Below are 21,389 nucleotides of genomic sequence, written 5' to 3' on the forward strand. Positions count from 1 at the left end.
TAATATGTGCCTCTCATGTCAACCTCTCAAGTAGAGATGTGGGTAAATGTTACTAGGTTTCTCTGCATACAGTGTAGGTCATTGGTTCTTTTCATAAATAAGCTTGCCAAGAAATTTCATGTGTAAATCAAATACTGTACATCTGTTTCTGAAAGCATTTTTCACTGAACCAATTTTCTATACCTTTTTTTTGTATTCTTTTCCTTAGCATTTGTTTATATGGTTGCTATATTTTTCAAGCCTCATACCAGTCATATAAAACCGTGATAAAACTTCATCAAAGCATACTTGGCAAATTTCAATTATCAAATAAAATTGTCAAGAAAAATTTTTTACTAGTTTGGAAATAGATCTACATGTTTGATTTCTCTTCCCTTCCTCCCTCCTTTGTTCCCTGTCTTTCTCTCCCCTTTCCTAAAAAGTTAATGGCTATCATCATCTTTGCCAAATTAGTGTTTGTATACCCATAAAAAAGTCACTAAGCTTTGATCTTAAAATCTTTTCTCAAGGCTGAAATTTTTGGTGATTTAATACTATAGTGTGTGTTTGTATTTGAATCATAAAAGATTGGGATTTAAAAATAATTTCTTAGTTAGCGATAGCTAATATATTATAAACTATAAACCAGTTGACAGTATAGAGAACTTTTCATTTGAAGGAAGGAACACACCTGTTCCCTATTTTTAGGACACATCTACTCTATTTCAAAAATAGTTTCAAAAGATTTAATGATTTTTTTGAGTCAGTTTTATTCAGGTAAAATCTACAGTAAAATTCACTTATTTTAAGAATAGAGCTCATTGAGTTTTGACAAATGTTTACAGTGGTGTAATTAATAAACCACATGATAAGCCACTGTTACCAACATGTAACACATTTCCAATACCCCAAAAAAGTTCCGTCACACCTCTTTGTACTTAACCGCTCTCCCCTTCCCTGGCACCCACTAATTTGGTTTCTGTCCCTATCATTTTACCTTTTCTAAAGTGTCATATAAGTGGAATCATACTACGTGTAGACTTGTTTTTTGCTTTTTTCACTTAGAGTAATGCTTTTCACACATGCTCACTTTTACATCGAATGTGAAACATCCTTTGGATGGGTATAGCACGTGATCCTTGAGAGCGCTTATGGGATCCTACACACTTCTCTGTGTTGCAAAACTCTCAGCGGCACTTTGGTGTTCTTAGGAAAGGTTATTGTGGATTGCTTTTAGGGTTTTAGGGCTCTGTTGGGGTCTCTGGAATGCAAGCTCTTTGTTATCCTAGCCTTCCATCCCTCTAACTTGTTATTTGGATTCGATGCTTCCAAAGACCATCTTTGCTTGCTTGATCCGCTATAATATCTTAAAAAAGACAAAAAAAAAAAAGGCAGTTGACTTTAGTATGTCAAGGAATTGACCATGTTTTATAGACTGTGGAGTGAGAGTGAGTATGAACCATGTAGCCCTGCAGGTATTTTGAGGTAAAATTCATTTTAAGGCACATACTTTGTATATAAGATGTGTTGTTTATGAAGTGTTTTTCAGGACTATGTAAAATAAAATTCTGATAGCATATTGTAAATATAAATTCTCAACCAATATGAAATTCTTAATATACTGCAAATTACCTTCCTTCAGTGGTTTTCCAATTTAAATTAAGTTATGACCAGTCACCACATTGTTCGGGTCCTGATTACAAATCTATATCGAAAGAAAATGGAACAGACTCTTCTTTCTTCACTGATTTTGATTTAAAACTTAATTCATCTAGTGTTGCAGAAAGTTACAGATTTGAGAAGTTTGATAGATCCATTTGAATTGTTTATAAAAACATCCCCGTGGATTGTGCATTTGGGGACTGCCCCTTGGTGCCCTTCTCTGTGTGTAAGACTTAGGACATCTTGTTGTGTGGACATGGCCATTATATTAGTGTGTTACTTTCCCTCCACTCACCAGTGTTTTATTTTGGGTTTATGTATTATGAATATTAACCATAAGCAGAGGGCTGCATTATTAAGAGACATTGTAAAGAATTAACATTTCTCATGTTTTACTGAACTTCCTTCCTTCCTTTTTTTTTTTTTTTTGAGTCTCTCTCATTGCCCAGGCTAGAGTACAGTGGTACAATGGTGCAGTCTCAGTTCACTGCAACCCTTGCTTCCTGGGTTCAAGCGAATCTCATGCCTTGGCCTCCCGAGCAGCTAGGACTACAGGCACACACCAGCATGCCTGCCTAATTTTTTTTTTCTTTTCTCTCTCTTTTTTTTTTTTTTTTTTTGAGGAAGAGTCTTACTCTGTCATCCAGGCTGGAGTGCAGTGGCGCGATCTCGGCTCACTGCAACCTCTGCCTCCCGGGTTCAAGCAATTCTCCTGCCTCAGCCTCCTGAGTAGCTGGGACCACAGGTGTGCATCACCATGCCTTGCTAATTTTTTTGTATTTGTAGTAGAGATGGGGTTTTACCATGTTGGCCAGGCTGGTCTCGAACTCCTGACCTTGTGATCTGCCCGCTTCGGCCTCCCAAAGTGTTGGGATTACAGGCGTGAGCCACCGCACTTGGCATGTATTTTTTAGTAGAAACAGGGTTTCGCTATGTTAGGCTTGTCCCAAACTCCTGGCCTCAAGTGATCCGCCTGCCTTGGCTTCCCAAAGTGGTGGGATTACAGGTGTGAGTCACCGTACCTGGCCAAATTGGTCACGTTCTTGAGTTATTTGCATAGAGAGATCCACAGAGTTAGATGTCACATTTCCAGCAGTTTCTCCCCTCATTTTGGTGGTGGAGGAGTCAGACAGCATCTGTGCCTCATCCTGTCACACATACGCATTGCATGTGCCTTCCTGGTGCCTTCTCTCTTCCTTCTGTGTTCTCCCTCCGTGATGCTCTGTCTTTTCCTTGTTTGTTGTTTTTCCAATCCCTTCAACATGGCTGCCTTCCCTCTGAGTGAGGAAGGTGTGGAGCAGTACATCAGGCATGTTCATTTTCCTCCAGCTTGCATCACTGAGTTAATGAGAGTCTGCTTCAGACAGAACTGCAGGTTTGAAGTCAGCGATGGAGAAAACTGACTCTGTCTTGGCGTGTAATATACTGTTGAATGAAAGGGTTGCTGTATGTTTAACTTCCTCCTTTAAAAGCCTCCTCAAAACGCTTCTCCCATTCAGGCTGTTCAGGCAGGTTGTCAGACATTTGATGGGTGATGGCTGGGAAGTTCATTCAGGAGATTAGTAGCAATTAGTTTCAGATTGATCGGAAAAGAAACAAAACAAAGGTGGGGGAACTACTCTGTCTGCTGTATGCCAGGGATTGGGATGAGTACTTCAGGAATGATGAAATCTAGGAGTCTAAAATATTCTTCTATTAAAATGCATACTTATCTTTCCTTTTTTTTTCCCTGTATTTTTAGCTACAGATCCAGCATCCCACGTATTTATCTTTCCTAACTTCCCTAAATATTTTCTCTGTTTATCAGATAATAGATTGAATCCACATTTGTTTCAAATTGAAATTTATTCCTAAAGTTGAGTAATTTTACAAGTTACAAAAACAACTTATGGTAAATCTGTTTGTAAAGAAGATCAACCTTTGGTGATGTATCCTTTAATTTTTAAGAATTCTAACTCTGAGTTTTAGTACAAGGGCTTTTTGGCAGAAGAGGTCCATACTTGCAGGAGTCAAACAGTAAGAACACTAGAACTTACACATTAAAAAACCTATCTGGTATTTTCTCTTAATTGACACAGTGCCACTTACATTTATTGTTTCTTTTTAGGTTTTTTCCCAAGCAGCTCCCAAGGGTGTGATGCATTTCTTCGCCACAAGATGACATTGATTTCTCCATCGGTATTGAAGAAATACGGTATTCCCTTTGACAAAGTATGTTAGTATTCCTCTTACACAAATTAATTTTGTTTGTGTAGGATTTGTATTTAAGAGGTAATGTATCTTTAACTTCAAGTAGAATTTTTAGGATGTGGGTAGAGAAATTCAAATTTATGTTTTATAGCATATCAATTATTTATCTAAATCCTAATTAGAAATTAATTTTATTTCAGATATATTTACTAGAGATTTCATGTTGCTATAGTTCACTTATAATTATACTGAAAATAAAATGTAGCACATTCTATAAAATAAGAGGAAGCACTTCTACATTAAAATCTTTTTTATGAGTAACATAATTTATGTATATGTGCTCTATTTTCTAAAAAATTCAGAGCAATTATTAGCAATGGCTTGGTTAGAATCGATGATTATGTAGCACTGTTGCTTCTAAACACAATTAGACATAATTGAGATTTCATTATGGACAAAATTGCCTGATGATTTAATAATCTGATATTGCTTCTGTGAGTTTTCTGAAGATGAGGTTCTATAAAACTCAGTAGATGCTGGATCCCACATTCTTTGTGTCTATGGGTGGTTATTGGGTCAGAATTATTGCAGAGCCTAAACATTTTTATGTGAAGCAGCTGACATGAAAAAAGGTTTCGACCAGATAAATAAAAGCTCCCTCTCAGTCTCAGGAGGATTAAGTACTTAGCTACTTGCAGAAACATTAAAAAACAGCTCTTCCTTCTTCTGTGTTTTTTATTTGACTTTTCTTCTCATAATCCTTGCCGCTTTCCATCTTGGAAGCTTTTCGCTTGTGACTAAATCTTTACATTTTCTTCATTTTGGTTCTTGCTGTGGCCTTCTTTTTGTGTGTGTGTGTGTGTGTGGGAGGGAGGGATTTGTTCAAAGTAGAAGTTTTTCAAGTGCCAGGATTCGCTCTTCAGCTTGAGGTGATTCCCTGCTTCCTCATAAACTGTCTATGCAGCAGTCACGCACAAGATATGCTTGCTTTTGTGAAGGTGCCCTCATCACTAGTTTACTCACACGTTTTTACCATGAAAAAAATCATGCCTCCAAGATGTGCACCTTGGGGGCTGCCTGCGGGTGTAGGGAGGTACTAGGGATGGGCCGCAGAACTGCTGGGTACAGAGGGCACAGGCTGTGCCACTCAGAGGGGCTGCTGTGGTTGTGGGGCTTTGTCCCATCTGCAGACACCTCTGGGCACCAGGCTTCTGTGAGTCTCAGACACATCATCATCCAGTGCTTCTTTTAGGTAGTTGGCATCAGCTTCATTAGGTAGTTTTACTGAAGTTGGAATATTACAAGGTAGACATGAAGGAATGCAACAGTATCCCCAACACACAAAATCTTTCTCTGTTCCTTTGGGGCTGGTGTTAGATGTTGGTGGTAGCTTAAGGCTGATGCGTGAAGAGAAGTTATGTGAGGCAGCAGGGCTGTGGGATTGGCTCCCTTTCCCCAGGAGGGAGGCCTCTGGAGCTTGGAGCTCTTTTCTAGAGGTGCCTGGCACCCTCTTTCTAGGCTGCAGCTCTCTACCAGTACCACATGGTAGATCACTGGAGGCATTGGGCTCTCATCTGGTGTTTTGTGGATGGCTTCTGTGGAAAGTGGCGAGATGAATTTACGTCCTGAAATGGTGAAACACCGGTGACTTTGAGGGTTGATTGGCAGTGGCACTTCCTCATATTTAATACTGTCACTTCCCCTTTCCACCTCAACACAGGGCCTGTCATGACACTGTATTCCTCAAGGACCACATTTCCCTGATGATGATAACGTAACATACAATAGGGCAGCAAAATGGTAGCACAGGCTGCAGGATTAAACCTCCTGAGTTCATTCCTGATTCAGTCACATAATTTTTCCGAGCTTTAGTTTCTTCAACTGTAAAATGGGGATAAAAATAGTGACTACTAGGGTTATTGTGACGAGAAAGATAATCTATAGACAGAGTTTTGAATAGTATATGTTACATAGTAACATACTCTTCCCCTTCAACTCAGCCCTCTTCCTGTAGGTAATAATGTCTCAGTTGGAATACATTTTTTCCTTCTTTCATTGCATTTGCCATATTCATACGTATGTATGAAAAACATAAGTGTAATAAACAGCTGATGTCTGCATTTAGATTATATCCACTCTCTTCTCTAGCTTCTTTTATGGTATGAGATTGGGACTGACCTGTTTTTGGAAATGACAGGAGCCCAAAATTTAGAGTTGCATTCTGTGGAACAGGTGCTCTTTTTTTTTTTTAAATCATGGCATGAGCAGGATTTTCTAGGTAGGGTAGAGAAGCTTTGTAGGTAGGATTCCATGGAGCGGGAAAAGTAGTTTTCTTATTCCAGTGGCAGCAGTCCTCCCTCTCCTCTCACCTTTATGTGGGAGCAGGGTGAGTTTTGTTTCATTACGTAGTATAAGAAAGAAGCACCTAGATAATTAATTAGATTCAGTGAGACCAGGAAAGGAGAGAGTTGGGCTATGTTCTCACATGGCTGAGATAATGGAGCTAGAACCGTGCTGGGCACTGGTAAGCCTGTCTCTGCTGCCAGGTGACAACTGAGCTCATTGCAGCAGAACATCTTCTGGGGTTTCTTTGGCAGGGGACAGTGGTGTTATGAGTTACATTTCAGAATTGTTGGGAAAAATAATACTTTCCCCTGGCTCCAATACCATTTTAGCGTCCATAACATGGCAAAGCTAATCAGTGGTGAAAGGTATCAGAAGAGTGATTATTACTGAGGTGGGAGTAGGGGATGAGCTGGGGATGGTCTAGGATAGGGATGAGGGAGCGCTCTTGGGTGATGAAAATAATAGGGGCATGGACAATTATCCATAGTACCATTATTCCTAGTACCCATGGTGGAAATGACCAAATGTCTGTTGGCTGATGAATAAATAAGCAAGTGTGATATATTTTATATAATGGAAGATTATTCAGCCATAAAAGGGTGTGAAGTACTGACACATGCTACAACCTAGGTGAACTTTGAAAAGTTTATGCTAAGTGGAAGAATTCAGTAACAAAAGATCACACATTATATGATTCTATTAATATTAAATATCCATTATAACAAGTCTGTAGAGACAGAAAATAAATCAGGGGTTTTCTTAGGGCTGGAATGAATGAGGGGCTTGGTGATGACAGCTAAAGGGTGAGGGGGTTTCTTTTTGAGGTGATAAAATGTTCTAAAATTAATTGTGGTGATAGTTGCATAACTTTGTGATATACTAAAAACCAACAAATTGTACACTTTAAATGAGTGAATTATATGGTATGTGAATTACATTTCAATAAAGTTGTTACTGAAAATAAAATACTTTATATTTTATATAAAAACACTATATTAAAGTGTTTTATATTTTATATAAAAACACTATATTAAAGTGTTTTATATTTTATATAAAAACACTGTATGTAGATACAGATATTTGTCCAAAGAAACAAAATACTACAAATGTAGCTGTTACTATTTCAGTCTCTTCTCCCTCCCAGAGGCAAGTAATTTTCTGAGGTTGATATATTTAATAAATACATTTCTTCGTTAGATTTTTATCATAAAAAAAGAAAATAGGGGCATGGGATATACGGGTATATGCATTTGTCAAAACGGATCAAACTGTACATTTATTATCTGAGCATTTTATTATATGTACATTATATCTCAAAGAAAATATAAATTGTATTAGGGTCAGTAGGATAATTAAAAGTGTGGTTTTACAACTTTTATTATCAGAGCTAGCAGAGAATACAGGCTCTGAATGTGAACATATAGCATTTGCTAAATACTTTGGCAATATGTGTCAAGGAGAAACATTGCTTCAGTGGCCAAATCCTATGAGTATTTTTATATTACTTTGCAGCAACTTAAAGAATTTAAAGATATAAGGGGTCTATCCTATTGGGTGCTGGGTTAGAAACATTTTAAGATCAGATAATCCAAAAACAAATATTATATTATTCCATTTGAAGGAGTGAGCAATAAATTTTATAATTTTTGTATCAGATAGATACTTTTTTAAAAAAGAAATAACACTAAATTTTTCTTCACTTTTTCTGTAAACCATGGGATATTTTGTGTTGCTTTGGTGATTGTAAAAAAAAAAGTCTTTAATCTAAAAAATAGAAACAGAGTAAATACATTTAAAATTCTTTTTTAAAGGCTCAGGCCTATTTATGCGAGTTATTTTAATTATACTTAAAAATGCACTCACGCTAACATACATATATTTGAGTAATTCTTTGAACAGAAGTTTTACTGTGAAATGGACTGTACTTAATTGAATGTTTTCTGGGTGCTAGGAAAAAATAATTCGATGAATACCACCAACTCTTTACCAACGAGAATTCATGATATAGCCTGCCAAGCATGCATTATCAAAGTTTTTGTAGCTGTAGCTTTAACAATGTCAGTTATATGATTTTTATATGTAACTCCAGTAATGCAAGTTATTAAAATATAAGAATATATAGCTTGATAGCTAATATGAACAAATTTACTTGAATAACCTGAAGATACCTTCAATTAAAATGTAATAGCTTTGATTATGGATTGTTTGATTTAATTCAAGTGCCAGCAAGCCACATCCTATTTAGGAAAGTCTTTTAAACGTTTCCTGAAAAAGCACTATTAAAGGATTAAGTAATGAATCTGGTGGAACTCTTGTTGGTAGTGCTCTGATATCATGACTTTTTTTCTTTGTTTTTTAATGGGAAATATATTTTAATTGTGTTCATAATTTGGGGAGTCTTATTTTTACAAAATATTATATGTTTCCTACCTTGCAGATAACCCAGGAGGCTGGAGAATTCATGATCACTTTCCCATATGGCTACCATGCTGGTTTTAATCATGGTTTCAACTGTGCAGAATCTACAAATTTTGCTACTGTCAGATGGATTGACTATGGAAAAGTTGCCAAATTGGTAAGCTATACCTCAAAAATAAAGCATAAATTAAATGTGTATTCTGGTTATTTTAGTAAGAACCCTAAGATCCTGTGCAGCATTTATTTATTCTTCCTCACTGGCGCTGTGTGCCTCTCACCACAGCAATTCACTTCAGGCTAGATACATTTATTTTACATAGCCAATATTACCAATTTTAGCTGAATTTGAGATTAATGTGGAGCAATTTACCTTGATAGGTAATTTGATGTGACGTGTGTTTGCTTTTTATCTTGAGGCCTCCAGTTGGTGTTTTGCAAGATTTTCCAGTGGCATCATGTGGCTCCATGTTAGATGGACTCAGATCTCTCCCTGTTTGCGATCAGTTCCTGGCTTAGAAAACAGCACTTTATAGAAGGGAGTGTCTGATACAATTGTAGCAAGAGATGGAGGGAGGTTGGTAGGAAGAAATGATTAAAACTGCCCTTAGTGTAGAAATGAAATTCTTGAAAGTAATAATGTAGAACACATTTTAACAGGAAATACATGTTCATGTTAAATTTGGTATAAAATTTTGCATCTCCTGCCCAGTGTATTTAATTTAGCTCACATACTGTGTATTTTCATTCACAGGCAATAACTTCTATTAAATTTAATTACTTTCCCCCTGTGGTGTTAAATAGAAGACATCTTCAAAGTGATGGTGGTTTCTATTAGGTTTGCTTCCTTTCCTGTGGCTTTTAAGGGAAAGGCACAGGCTGGCAGAGGGCAGCTTCTAAATGAAACTGTGCGTTTTACAGAGGATGTAAAGTTGACGTAGATTTAGCAGAAAATGATAAATAAAGCGTATGTGGTCTTATTTTGGCCATTGCATGGCTCAGCTGAATATCATTCATTCTACATTGATAAAACTTACATGTGGAGCCATCAGATGAATGTAGATAGATGTATATTTAGGGAAGACAACTCTTAGTTTGATTTACCTGTGTATTTAGAAAATTGCATAATATATTAAAAGATAAATAAAAGTGTAGGCCTTTGGCAGCCCAGGAGTCATTCGAATACATTCTTGACATAAAGGAAAGCCCCTGGTATTAGAAGACTTTTTCTGTTCTAAGTAATTTCTGTTTATGCTGAGTAATTCAGAAAGGAACAGAACTGTACTACTACTTCACATGGTACATCCTATGTATTCTGAGAACTCAGTGTGTGTACTTTGGCCAACCACTGCAGCGCTTTCGTGGAAATGTAATGCTTGTATCTGCCTTGAAGCAGTATCTTGGCCATGAGGTTATAACAAGGTCTGTTATTTTATAGTTTGCACCTTTACTTACAGATATAAGTCGGCTATTACAGCTGTTCAGAGTCACCACAAATATTGATTCTGGTTTAATACAGGTCTCAGAAGTAGCCTACGATATTGGCCAGAATAGGACATTCCAGCCTTGGGGAGAAGCTAAACTACCATGTACATTGGAGTTGCATTTCCACATTTCCATGTGGAAGTAGAGTTGGTGTGGAGTGGAAGGAAGAGAGGCTGGTAGTGCTCCTCTCTGAAATCCCAGCTGATAGAGCCCGTCACAGTTGTGGGAATGTGAAGTGTTGCACTGTGGTGGAGGAGGCTGGATCTGACAACCAACTTTTCTTCTCTGGCTAGCCCTATAACATTAGGAAAGTCATTTATTCTTCATATATAAATTAGAAATACCTTTCTACCCTGTAGGTTTATTGCAAAGAGAAAAGAACTTAGGTATATGACTATCTATTCAGTTTAGGAAGGGCTATGACCGTTTTGTTTGGTTCTGGGTACAAAATATTCAATGCTATAATGCAGTTTTGGCCAGCTAATTAAAAATTGCTCTAACGGAATGTATTTGAGACTTTTTCAGTGTTATGGCCACCCCTTACTTCCTTTGGCCAGGTGACGTCATCTGAGAATGTATTAGTTGTCTCTTGCTGCTGTGGCAAATTACCACAAACTTTGTGTTTAGAACAATAGCCATTTATTATCTCATGGTTCTATAGGTAATAGGCCTAGCATTGATCTCACCAGTTAAATGTCAAGATGTTTGCAGGATTGCATTTCTTACTGAGACCCTGGGGAAGAATTCATTTCCTTGCTCCTTTGGGTTGTTGGCTGAATTCACTTCCTCACAGTTGTAAGACTAAACGTTCAGATTTGCTGCTGACTGTGAACCAGGGGCTGGACTTTTCTCCTAGAAGCCTCTCTCTAGTCCTCCTGTGTAGTTCCTGCATTTCAGAGCAGGCAATCCGCAAAATCCCATGTGTCATGCAAGATAGCGTATTCATAGACCTCTGGGATTAGGATGAGGACATCTTTGTTGGGGGTGCGGGAGGGGAAGCATCTGCCTACTACGGGGGGTACCAATTTATCATTGACATATTTAGAATCTGCTTTGGGCTGGGACAGTAGCTCATGCCTGTAACTAGCACTTTGGGAGGCTGAGGCAGGAGGATTGCTAGAGGCCAGGAATTCAAGACTAGTCTTAGCAACAGAGTGAGATCTTGTCTCTACAAAAAATAAAAAGAAAAATTAAGAAAAAAGAATATTTTGAGTCATGTAACCAATTTTAGTTATTTTGCATAAAAACAGGAAAATAACCGTATAAAGAGATACAGTTTTGAATGTTTCACTGAAATATCATGTGCTTTCTTAATTTATACCATCAATATTAATATTTTCATGTCTATTCTTGGATAATAAATTATCTTACATTATAGTAAGCTGAGTTAGCATTTTTTCCCCCAGATTTTGGTATCTTTAATCAGTTATTTGACACATATTTTTGATCTCCAAGTCTGATTCTATAGGTAGCCTTATGAATTTATTGTATTGCATGTATATGTAGTTTCTAATCCCTGGCAAATTTGTGCACTGGGCATACATTTATGTGTTTTCCTGGAAACTGATGTGTAGTGAATTAATGAATTGCACTAAAAAGACTTTTAGCATTGAGGATGCTCATATTTGTCTTAATTCTTTGTCTTCATCAGTTTGTTCTAAATGGTAACTCTAAAAAAGTCATTGTTCATAAGTGATTATGAACAATACTTTTATAATTACTATGAAAATATGAGCACTTTTTCATAAAGAGGCATTGGTGGTGATGCCACCTGCTTTACCTGTCACATGGGGTTTATTGAATGTGTGTAAGTATCTGAAAAAGTATTTGTTGTACAGCATTAAATAAGCAAAATAGTGCAGAGTGTGGGGTCTGCATACATTATATGTGCATATATGTAATCACAAACACTATGAAATATATATATATATAAATATAATTTTGTGTAATACAAACCAGTATTTTTAATTAAGTGACTCAGAAAAGAGCTGTTACAGAAGGCAATTTTTTTTTAATTTAAAAAAAAAAACAAGTAGGTTTTGAAAAGATAACCTCATGTTCCCCGATAGGGACCTTTTGATCATAAGCCAACAGGCTTTGTCAGTGGGGACCTTTTCAGATGCCTCAGATGGCTGGTAGATGGGGAAGAAGTTCTACTTACGGAGACTAGGCTTATCTGCTGTGTGCCAGGCACCGTGTATGTTTCTATGAATTCATCACTCATGAGTGCATTGTTCCATGAGAACGGGGGTGAGAGTAGAGTTGACACTGGGAGGGTTCAAGGTCTGCTTCCTTTGCTGTTGGCTACTTGACTTCTGCTGGTGTTCCTGGAGCAGGACTGGAGAGGGGGCTTCTGTGGCTTTCGTTGGAATCTGTTACTGACCTATTGATATGTGATACTTGTTCAAGAAATCTTCCTGGCTCTTAAGATTTGGGTACATTTGATTAGAAATTTCATTATTCGTGTAAAGCTCAGATACACTTCCAAATTTTAGCAAATTCCTGGATGTTTGATATTCTCAGCTGAATTATTGTATTTGGGAGATATTTCTGTCCCTGTGGGTAAATTCTCTGTTTTTTCAGTCCTTCAGTCCAGATGGTCTTTTTTCACAGTACCCATCCAAACTGCCTCATCTCTCAAACAGACTTTTTTTGTGTGTGTATGGATTGTGTAGAAGATCTGGGGAAAATAGGCAGAGGAGGGAGTGAAGGGACATTTACCTTTTAGTTTTGGTAGCTGCTTAGTTTGACCATCCCTGTTTCTAATACTCTCTGATAATGGCCCAGGCCTTACCATTCTTCTCATTTCTGTCTTTGCTTCTGTTTTCCCTCAATGAGGATCATTCTGCTCTCTTGTCTTAACCTGAAAAATATAACATAGCCAAATCCTGTAAGATGCTCCAGAACAAAAGGGCCTTGCATTTAGCAGGAAGAACTGACCTAAGAAGGCAGTTGTGTAATTTTCCCCCATTTCTCTAATCAAAGACAAGATCATTACTGAAAAAAATTGAGAGTGATGTTTCAGGTAGTCACATGTTCATTTGCTGCTGATGGGCAGAGGTCAGATTTGGTGAGTGCCCAGTGAGTTCCTCCTGTGTTACATGTGTGTACAAAGAAGAAAGACATATATGTTGTCTTCAAGGAGCTTTCAGAAAGAACAGAAGGGCTTTTAATAAAACTCCACTTGCAAAGTTGTAGTATTAATGGAACATACCATCTAGTTCTTTGTTTTAGGAATCTTTGTAGCTTTGAATGTTGGCGTAACAGAGTGAAATGCAATTATTTTTTCTTGATAGAGATTTAAAAATATTTAACAGCTCTTTTAGCAGTTGAAATAAGACATTTGTGCATATTTGAGCTGACTGTTTTCTGTTTCTGGAGCATTCTTTCCTTCTGTGGTGGAATGAAGTCCGTGATTACTCTGTGCAGCTGCTGCAGTGACACTCACAGGTCTGCTTCCTGGCCAGATTGGATCAAAGCACTGGCCGGCAGGTTGTATTTCATTTTTCCGTTTGCTGGGATGAAGTGCAGTTGTTTGATGTTAGGTTTGATGGATTTGTTTGCCACTGCATTCATTAGCTTCGCATCAAAAAACTGACAGGCTGTTAAATGAAACTTTGGCTTATATTTTCAGCTTGACTGTTTGGAGACATTTGTGAAGATATTTTGTGTTTGTATTTCAGCAGCCTCAAGCACTATGATTGTCTCGAAGGGAAGAAAAGTTATTTACTGTACTGATATTCTTGAGTAAAAAAGAATCATTGTCTTGGGGACAGTCATATCTCGTTTATACCGTCTGAAGCATTGTATTTATTATAGTGTGTGCAGTGAAAGAAACTTACTGTTTCAGGATAAATAATATTATCTTATTGGAAGAAAAGGTAATAGTTGGGGACACAAAAATGATATCTTTTATTTTGTATTACTTTTAAGTGATCATATTAACATGATATGTCAGAAAGTTGAAAAACTGTACTGCAGAGCTGGGAATGTTCTCTTATAAACTCCAGGAGTACTACCTTATTATCTAGTTTTAAGACATTTTGATATTTGAATCCTCAAATGTTTGAACAAGTTTAAAAAGAGATGATAGAATTTTAAAACTGATTTCCCTTTGATCTTGGCAGGGGTTTCAACTATTAAATTGTCTAGCATGTAAGTGCCATGATGTGGGTTCATTCTATTTTATATTTCAATTCTCTAAAATTAAATTAGATGTTTCTTAAATCTGGTAGCATCCTTTCAGAAAATCTTTAATCTTGGGCAGTCTTTATTAAAACAATCAGGGATCATTTTTGTGGTGAGTCTCTAGGCTATATTTTAATATGCTTTTGATCACAAAATACTAGTATAGTGATATTTCTCTGTTCCTGTGACATGGGAAGGAAAGAAAATGTAGACTGCTTTGAATATTGTTCGTTTTAACAGTTCTTGGCATTTCAATTTTAAGTGTCTGACATGACATATATAATATGAACTTCGTGAGTATGGGGATTTTATGTTCTGCATTTTTTTTTTTTCAACTTTACCTCTACTTTTTGCTGTTTCTGATTCCTGGGTTCTGATTGTACAGTGTAACAGAGCTGATGAGTAGTTTTGCTGCACTCTTTTATTTTTTTGCTTTACTTTTAAGAGCATCTATAGGTTCACAGCAAAATTCAGAGAAAAGTGTAGAGATTCCCCATATTCCCCTTCTCCCGACATGTGCATAGCCCCCACATTATCAGTATCCTTAACCAGAGAGGTGCATTTGTTACAAATAAAGAACCTACATTGATGCATCATTATCCCCCAACATCCATAGTTTTTTTTAAATTAAAAAAATTTTTTTTAAACTTTTATTTTTTAAGGAAACCCAGGCAACCAGACCAAAGTCCATAGTTTACATTAGGGCTCACTCTGGGTGTTGTACATTCAGTGGGTTTGAACAAATATACAATGACAGGCATCTGACATTATAGTATCATACAGAGTGGTTTCACTGCCCTATGAGTCCTCTGTGCCATTTCCACAGGGTGTGTGTGTGTGTGTGTGTGTGTGTGTGTTTAACTTGCTAGCCCATGAGAAACCTCTGCCTCTGGAGAGTTAGTGTTCACACATCTGGAAGAAGTATTAAGAGATAGGAAGAACATAGTCACATTATGTCCTCTTTTTATACTGAAAAAATATTGAGTTGTGGGATTCAGGATATCTGAAACTTCAAGAAGTCTGAGACTTCAGGTATGATGGTGTCAGACCAGTTGGTTAGTATATATTGCTGAAGTCTGGAGCTAGGGAGCCTGATTTCATTTGTTGTTAACTTGCATTTGCTGCATTATGGGATTTGAAAGGAAGTGATAAGCCTCATGATGCTGATGTTTAGTTCTTAACCTGAAATCAAGACATTATCTGCTTTTGAGTCTATAGCTTGTCAGTACCTTAAGAAACAGTAAATTTGCCCTTTGAATAACTTCTATACTCTATTGAGAATGTTTGTTTTTAATTCAGTCTAGTTTCCTGTAGTTAAATACAATAGTAATAATAGTTGACATTGTCTCCAATATGTCAGATCGAGCTCTGGGCACTAGATACATGTTATTTTTCTTGATCAGTGATGATGCACATTCAGAGATAATTGCTTTCTGTCCTATACTGGCCCCCTTTTTACAATGTCTCATTTTCAGGGTGGTCCTGTGTCTTACGTTGAATTGGAGGGAGTTTGGGATGAAGAATGAAATAAGGCAGTGAGGCCCGGCTTAGATTTGGGTTTGCCCCCAATGTCCTATACCCTTCTGGACTCATTTTTCTGGGTGTAATGGCTTAAATAAGTGCCAGCCACGTGTGTGATTTGTGGGATCACTGTCAAGATTTTTGAAGATTCAGAATGGTCTTGTCTCATGAAAGCTGTAGCTGATGCCACCACCAAGTGACTTTGGACTCTATCTCACAATTGGTTGAGTTTGAATTCCTAAAGCCAGTGGAGCCAGGGGCATGGTGGCTCACGCCTGTCATCCCAGCACTTCGGGAGGGTGAGGTGGGAGGACTGCTTGAGCCCAGGAGTTCAAGGTTACAGTGAGCTGTGATCATACCACTGCACTCCAGCCTGGGCACCAATGCAAGGCCTGTCTCAAAACACAAAGAGAAGCCAATGGACATGTTATTTTGGATTCTTCTTCTCTGTCGATAAACCTACATGTGAATTCCTTTTTAGTCTGTAGTGCAACCATCGTTAACTCTGAGCCTTTGACCTTGCTCTTTGATTAAGGCAGTAGGGGTGAGAGCAAAAGTTCTCTTCCTTCTCTTTCATTTTATCAAGTGTGTGTGGGGAAATTCTGAGGCATCTGTGTGGATAAAAGGACTTGTGTATAGAGAATGAGGTCAAAGTTAAGGGGCATCTATCTCAATATATGTTTCTATGATTATCAGGGGCCAAATTTTAGTGTAGCACTTTTGAAGCTTTAGGATTTTTTTTTAATGCGTTAGTTTGGAATTTTCTATGTTTTTTCAGTGTTTATAATAGTAAACACATAGGAAAAAATTTTACTAAAGGCTGTATTCTAGATATGGTGACTGGAGAAGAAGGCAAAAGTTGGCAGTGTGTTTTCTGGCTCATGATTACCCAGAAGAGAAAGCAGTGGGCAGAACATGAGGTGACATTTGAGAGAAGCAGGCTGGCCAACCCCTGGAGGGAAGGAGGGGCTGGTGGGAGAGTCAGCAGGGCCCTGGGCACCCCCCAGAGTTTGCCATAGTTAGATGCCCTGGCTTCCCACAGCTTCTCATCCATGCAGGCTTTCCTGCACTTCCACCCCTGCAGCTTCTGCTGAGGTGACACACAGTGGTTTATCTCAAAAGGGCCCTTACCGCACCTAAGGGATTGTCAGATATGTGCTCCTAGGGTTGGTGCAGCAGCTCAGCAGCCTCATGAGGTCTCATGCACTTCCCGTCCTTCAGATTCACTGTCTCCGGGCAGGCTTGTCTTGATAGCTGTGCTTACTTCAGACATCTTGCTGCCAAGGGCAGGAAGGGAGGCAGTGTGAGAACTAGGCTCATCTACCCCCATTTGCAAGGAAAATCTTTCCTTGAAACGCACTTGAAAACATCCTTTTATGTCCTGTGGCCAACTGTTAGAAAGGCTGAAAGGTAACTGGCGAGTAACTGGTGTTTTTAGGGAAAGGGGCTCTGCCTGTGGAAAAGAAAAAGATGGAAGAAAGAAGGAAAAAGATTCATTGACAGAATCTGCCACAATATGTGCTTCTGATACCTCATTTCATCACACGTATTTACTTTTAGCACCTATTATTTGGTGGGCCCTGTGCTGTGGTTAAAAAACTAAATGAGATATGTAGTTTCTGTATAGTGGCGCTTACAGACTTCCGTCTGTGTTCTCAGCTCTGTGGAACATTGTAAGTATGGACCCCTGGCCCCACCAAAATCAGTAGGATTAGAATCTCTGAGGATGAGGGACAAGCATTTGCATTTCTGAAATCTTCCTGTGACTCTGGTGGATGCTGTGGGTTGAGAGCCATGGGTTTTTAGGGAGTTCAATTAGGCCTTTGTTATTTGGGTTGGGGTTCTTCTGCATCTTGTATTTTTTTCCACTGATATGAATTTTGAGTTCTAAAACATTAACTTAATATCTGTTTATAAATTGGAGATGTGTAATGTTTTGTACATATATCATTTACAGCCTCTTTTCTGCAAGAATTAATAGGTGTTGTGAAACATAGAATTGTGCCCACATATTTCATGATCAAGTAAACATGCCCCGTAGTACTTTTAAGGGAAGGAAGGGAGAGTGTTGGAAAAGAAATAGAGTAGATGTTAAAGATAGGAATGCACTGTATATACCTCTTTCTGAAGAGCTTAATAAATGTCCTGATGGCTGTCAGGAGTGCACGTAAAAAAACCCAACATAATCACCTGGGACTGTGTTGGAATTCTGGTTCTGTGTAGAATAGTTGTGTGACCTGGGGCAAATGGCATGTCTCTGTGAGGCTTAGTTTTCCTACCTGTAAAGAGGGCGTTCACTTGTGCCTCACAGGTTGTGAGGATGCGGGCGGTGATGGGAGAACTCGCCTAGCAGCATGCCGCTCTCACCAACACGTATTTAGGAAGTGAGTCAATTGTGGGTCATTTTTATGTCAGGGAACTCCCTGAATATTAATTTGGGGGAAGACTGGTGGAGTTCAGGCCTGAGGTGCTGAGAAACAGTGTCTGTAGGGACAGTGTTTGCAGGGTAAGTGCCAACAGCAGGCTGGGCGGATGGATATTAGATAGTTTTACTGACTTCTCACTCGCATTCAGGTGTACTTTTTGCTAAAATTAAGGCAGTATGAAAAGAAGTGCCAATAATGTAACAGTGGGTTTTTGTGGACCAGATTGCTGAGAGAAGGAATCTGAAGGAGCTGTTGCTTGTATCTTCCAAAGCACAGTGTAGCGCTTGTGCCCCTTGTTGAATTTGAAAGGCCGTGTTTTGTAATCCCTTGGAAAAAACACCGTCCTGGACGGTAGAGATTACTGCTAAGCTTTGACTGTATTTCACACATCAGTTTCATATACTTCAGGTTTTTTGATTGAATTAAAAAAACCTAATTGGTTTCTATTAACTGTTTAAAATTTTCATAAAAGGAGTTTTTGTGAGGCCTTATAATCATTTTCAGTGATTTTTGGCAGCATATTCCCAGTTCTCAGGAATGCGTATTCTGGGTTGTCCTTTGATTTCGAGTGTTAATTTTTTAAAAAGGTGACTGTTTTGTTGATTATTGAAATAGCATGAAAACTTGTTTCTTTGAAGGTAAATAAAATTGAAACAGTTTTCAAGCTTATATAATGATTTCTTTTCTTTTTTTTAAATCATATTAGTAAAGATAATAAGAAAATTCCCAGTGCCCAGGAGAATGTAGTTGGTAGAGTGGGCACCGTGTTCTCTTGGCAGGAATATGATTGGAGTAAGCATCCTGAAGAGAAGGTGGGCAGTGTGCATCAGTCTTGGTAAACATCTTCTTGTGCTTTTACCATTTTCTCACACTCTTAGGAAATGAGCAGCAATGTAGGCAGAAGGTGATTGTCGTAGTGCCAGTTTTATCAGTGAAAATAGAATTATAACTAAAATGTCCAATGATATAGGAATCATTGAATAACCAATTGTGTCCATACACTATAATTTTTAAAAATTTTACAGAAAAGCGTTGGAAAGGAAATCACTATGGCTAATAATATTACTACCCAAATATCCATTGTTGAAATTTGTAAAAATAAAATAAAAATATTTAATGACACCCTTTCTAGTTTATTAAAGATAAAAAACTGTTAACAGTTCATTTTATATCTCTTAAAATATTAGCATATATCTATCTTTTCGAAAATCTACACAATGTTATTCAAGATTCTATACATTATTTTGCAATGTCTTTAATATATCATTCTGTTCAATATATCTTTGATTAGCCAGGCGCGGTGGCTCACGTCTGTAATCCCAGCACTTTGAGAGGCTGAGGTGGGCAGATCACTTGAGATCAGGAGTTCAAGACTAGCCTGGCTGACACGGAGAAACCCCATCTCTGCGAAAAATACAAAAATTAGCTGGCATGGTGGTGGGTACATGTAATCCCAGCTACTCGGGAGGCTGAGGCAGGAGAATTGCTTGAACCTGGGAGGCAGAGGTTGTGGTGAGCTGAGATTGTGCCACTGCACTCCAGCCTGGGCAACAGAGTGAGACTCCATCTCAAAAAAAAAAAAGAAAAAAAAATCTGTGTCTATATCTAGCTATATATTTATACCTATATCTATATATATCTTTCATTTATGGCAAGTAAAACATTTTTGGGTTATAGTTACTTACTAGAAGAAAATTGTTGTAGCATATCCCAAAAGAATGTGACAGGTGGTTTGCAGTGGTGTTTTTTTTTTTGAGGGGCATCACAGAACCACAGTAGTACATAAGAGTTCATTGCACAGATCTTGTTAACAAATCAGAATGTTGGAAATGAACACCTTAGCTCATGGCTCTGTTTGCATTCCCTGGGTGCAGAGCAGATGGTGGGTGGGCTTGTGCTTGGTGCCCGGGTCCAGTCTTGTCTTTGTTGATAGGCTGTGTCCACACCTGTCACCTTGGCTTATTCCACTACCGTTAATACTGGAAGAGATGTATAATGCATTTGCAGTTTTTGTTTTACTGAATGACAGCATTTGTAACTGGGTCTGTATATTTGAAGGAATGTATTTTTAAGAAAAACTTTAATAAATTCCTTTAGTAATGCCTTTCTCTGGCATCATAAAGGAGTATTCCAGTGAATGTGGAAGATAGGAGAGGAAAAAGTAACTAAATGGCTTTGGTCAACAGTTTTATGGCAATGGGAAATTAAACTGGGACTAACACAAAAGAAAAAAAAAACTAGCTTGGTTTCTAAGTATGAGCCTAGGCAAGGAGGGCTACATTAAACAAAAAACAAACGAAAAAACCCTCAGCACAACAAAATGCTAACTGCAATAACCATAAAGGATACTATAGATTTAAAACATTATTGCCCATTGTTGCAGAGAGCAGATGGTGCTTAAAATATCCTTTAATTTGATGTGCTTCTTAAAAGAGCAAACAGCCAAAGAGTATGTATCATCTATATTAAAAAATTAAATGCAAGCTTTTCTATTTTTGAGGATGCCTTAGTATATATATAGTTAACGAGGAACAAATGTAGCATCAGTATGCCAACAGGCATACACAGTGGAGGCCGTCTTGGCAGGGAATTGAGGGGTAGATGAGGGAAAAGACTATGAAGAAACACTTCTAAACCCTGGTTACCCCTTGTATGAAACTCTTCTCGGTTATATAATTTCCCCTCAAACTGACTCTACTGAGTGTTGACTGTCCTGAAATGTCTAGATTGTCTTACAGCTACAGCTATTAGTTTGGGGGAACATACTTAGGTATATGGTCATAATTTTTAGAAAACATGGTTTCCTCCTTTAGTCTTTGACATTTGTTTAGAATATCAGAGAGGTTCTTCTGAATTTGGGTGCTGTTTACACTCATGACCTTCAGAATTAATGCTGAATCCTAAGCCCCAAAATGATTCTTCTGAGAAAGCATGACCAAGACTTCGTAACAGATAACTGCCGTTCTCAGATTTGTAGGTGGGTTTAACTATAGCAGGGTATCTTACATGGCATTTCTATAGTGTAGGGTCCTTATGATCAATTTATGTTGCTTTTTGATCCAATTATTATACAGACGTGTTTGCTGGTGTTATTGAGATGGAAGGTGTCTGGGGCAAAGCTAAATCAGCCTGTGGCTTCATTCAGCCCCTCAGACTGAAAAATGTGCTGAGCACAGA

At 38.0% G+C, this 21,389-nt stretch overlaps 1 protein-coding gene across 13 annotated transcripts in view; it reads left to right on the forward strand.

The window, feature by feature from the left end:
• KDM4C (lysine demethylase 4C) overlaps positions 1–21,389 on the forward strand; it is a 497,722-nt gene that overhangs the window by 125,779 nt on the left and 350,554 nt on the right. For all 13 annotated transcript variants that reach the window (XR_004029804.1, XR_004029805.1, XM_030812128.1 and 10 more), the window contains exons 7-8: positions 3,749–3,852; positions 8,615–8,752. Coding sequence is in view for 9 of the 13 variants with exons in the window: in XM_030811740.1 (XP_030667600.1) it covers positions 3,749–3,852; positions 8,615–8,752 (242 nt within the window). In the remaining 4 variants the exon portion in view is untranslated. The remainder of the gene's footprint in view (positions 1–3,748; positions 3,853–8,614; positions 8,753–21,389) is intronic.

The sequence above is a fragment of the Nomascus leucogenys genome, chromosome 1a (genome assembly GCF_006542625.1).
Source record: "Nomascus leucogenys isolate Asia chromosome 1a, Asia_NLE_v1, whole genome shotgun sequence".
NCBI lineage: Eukaryota > Metazoa > Chordata > Mammalia > Primates > Hylobatidae > Nomascus > Nomascus leucogenys.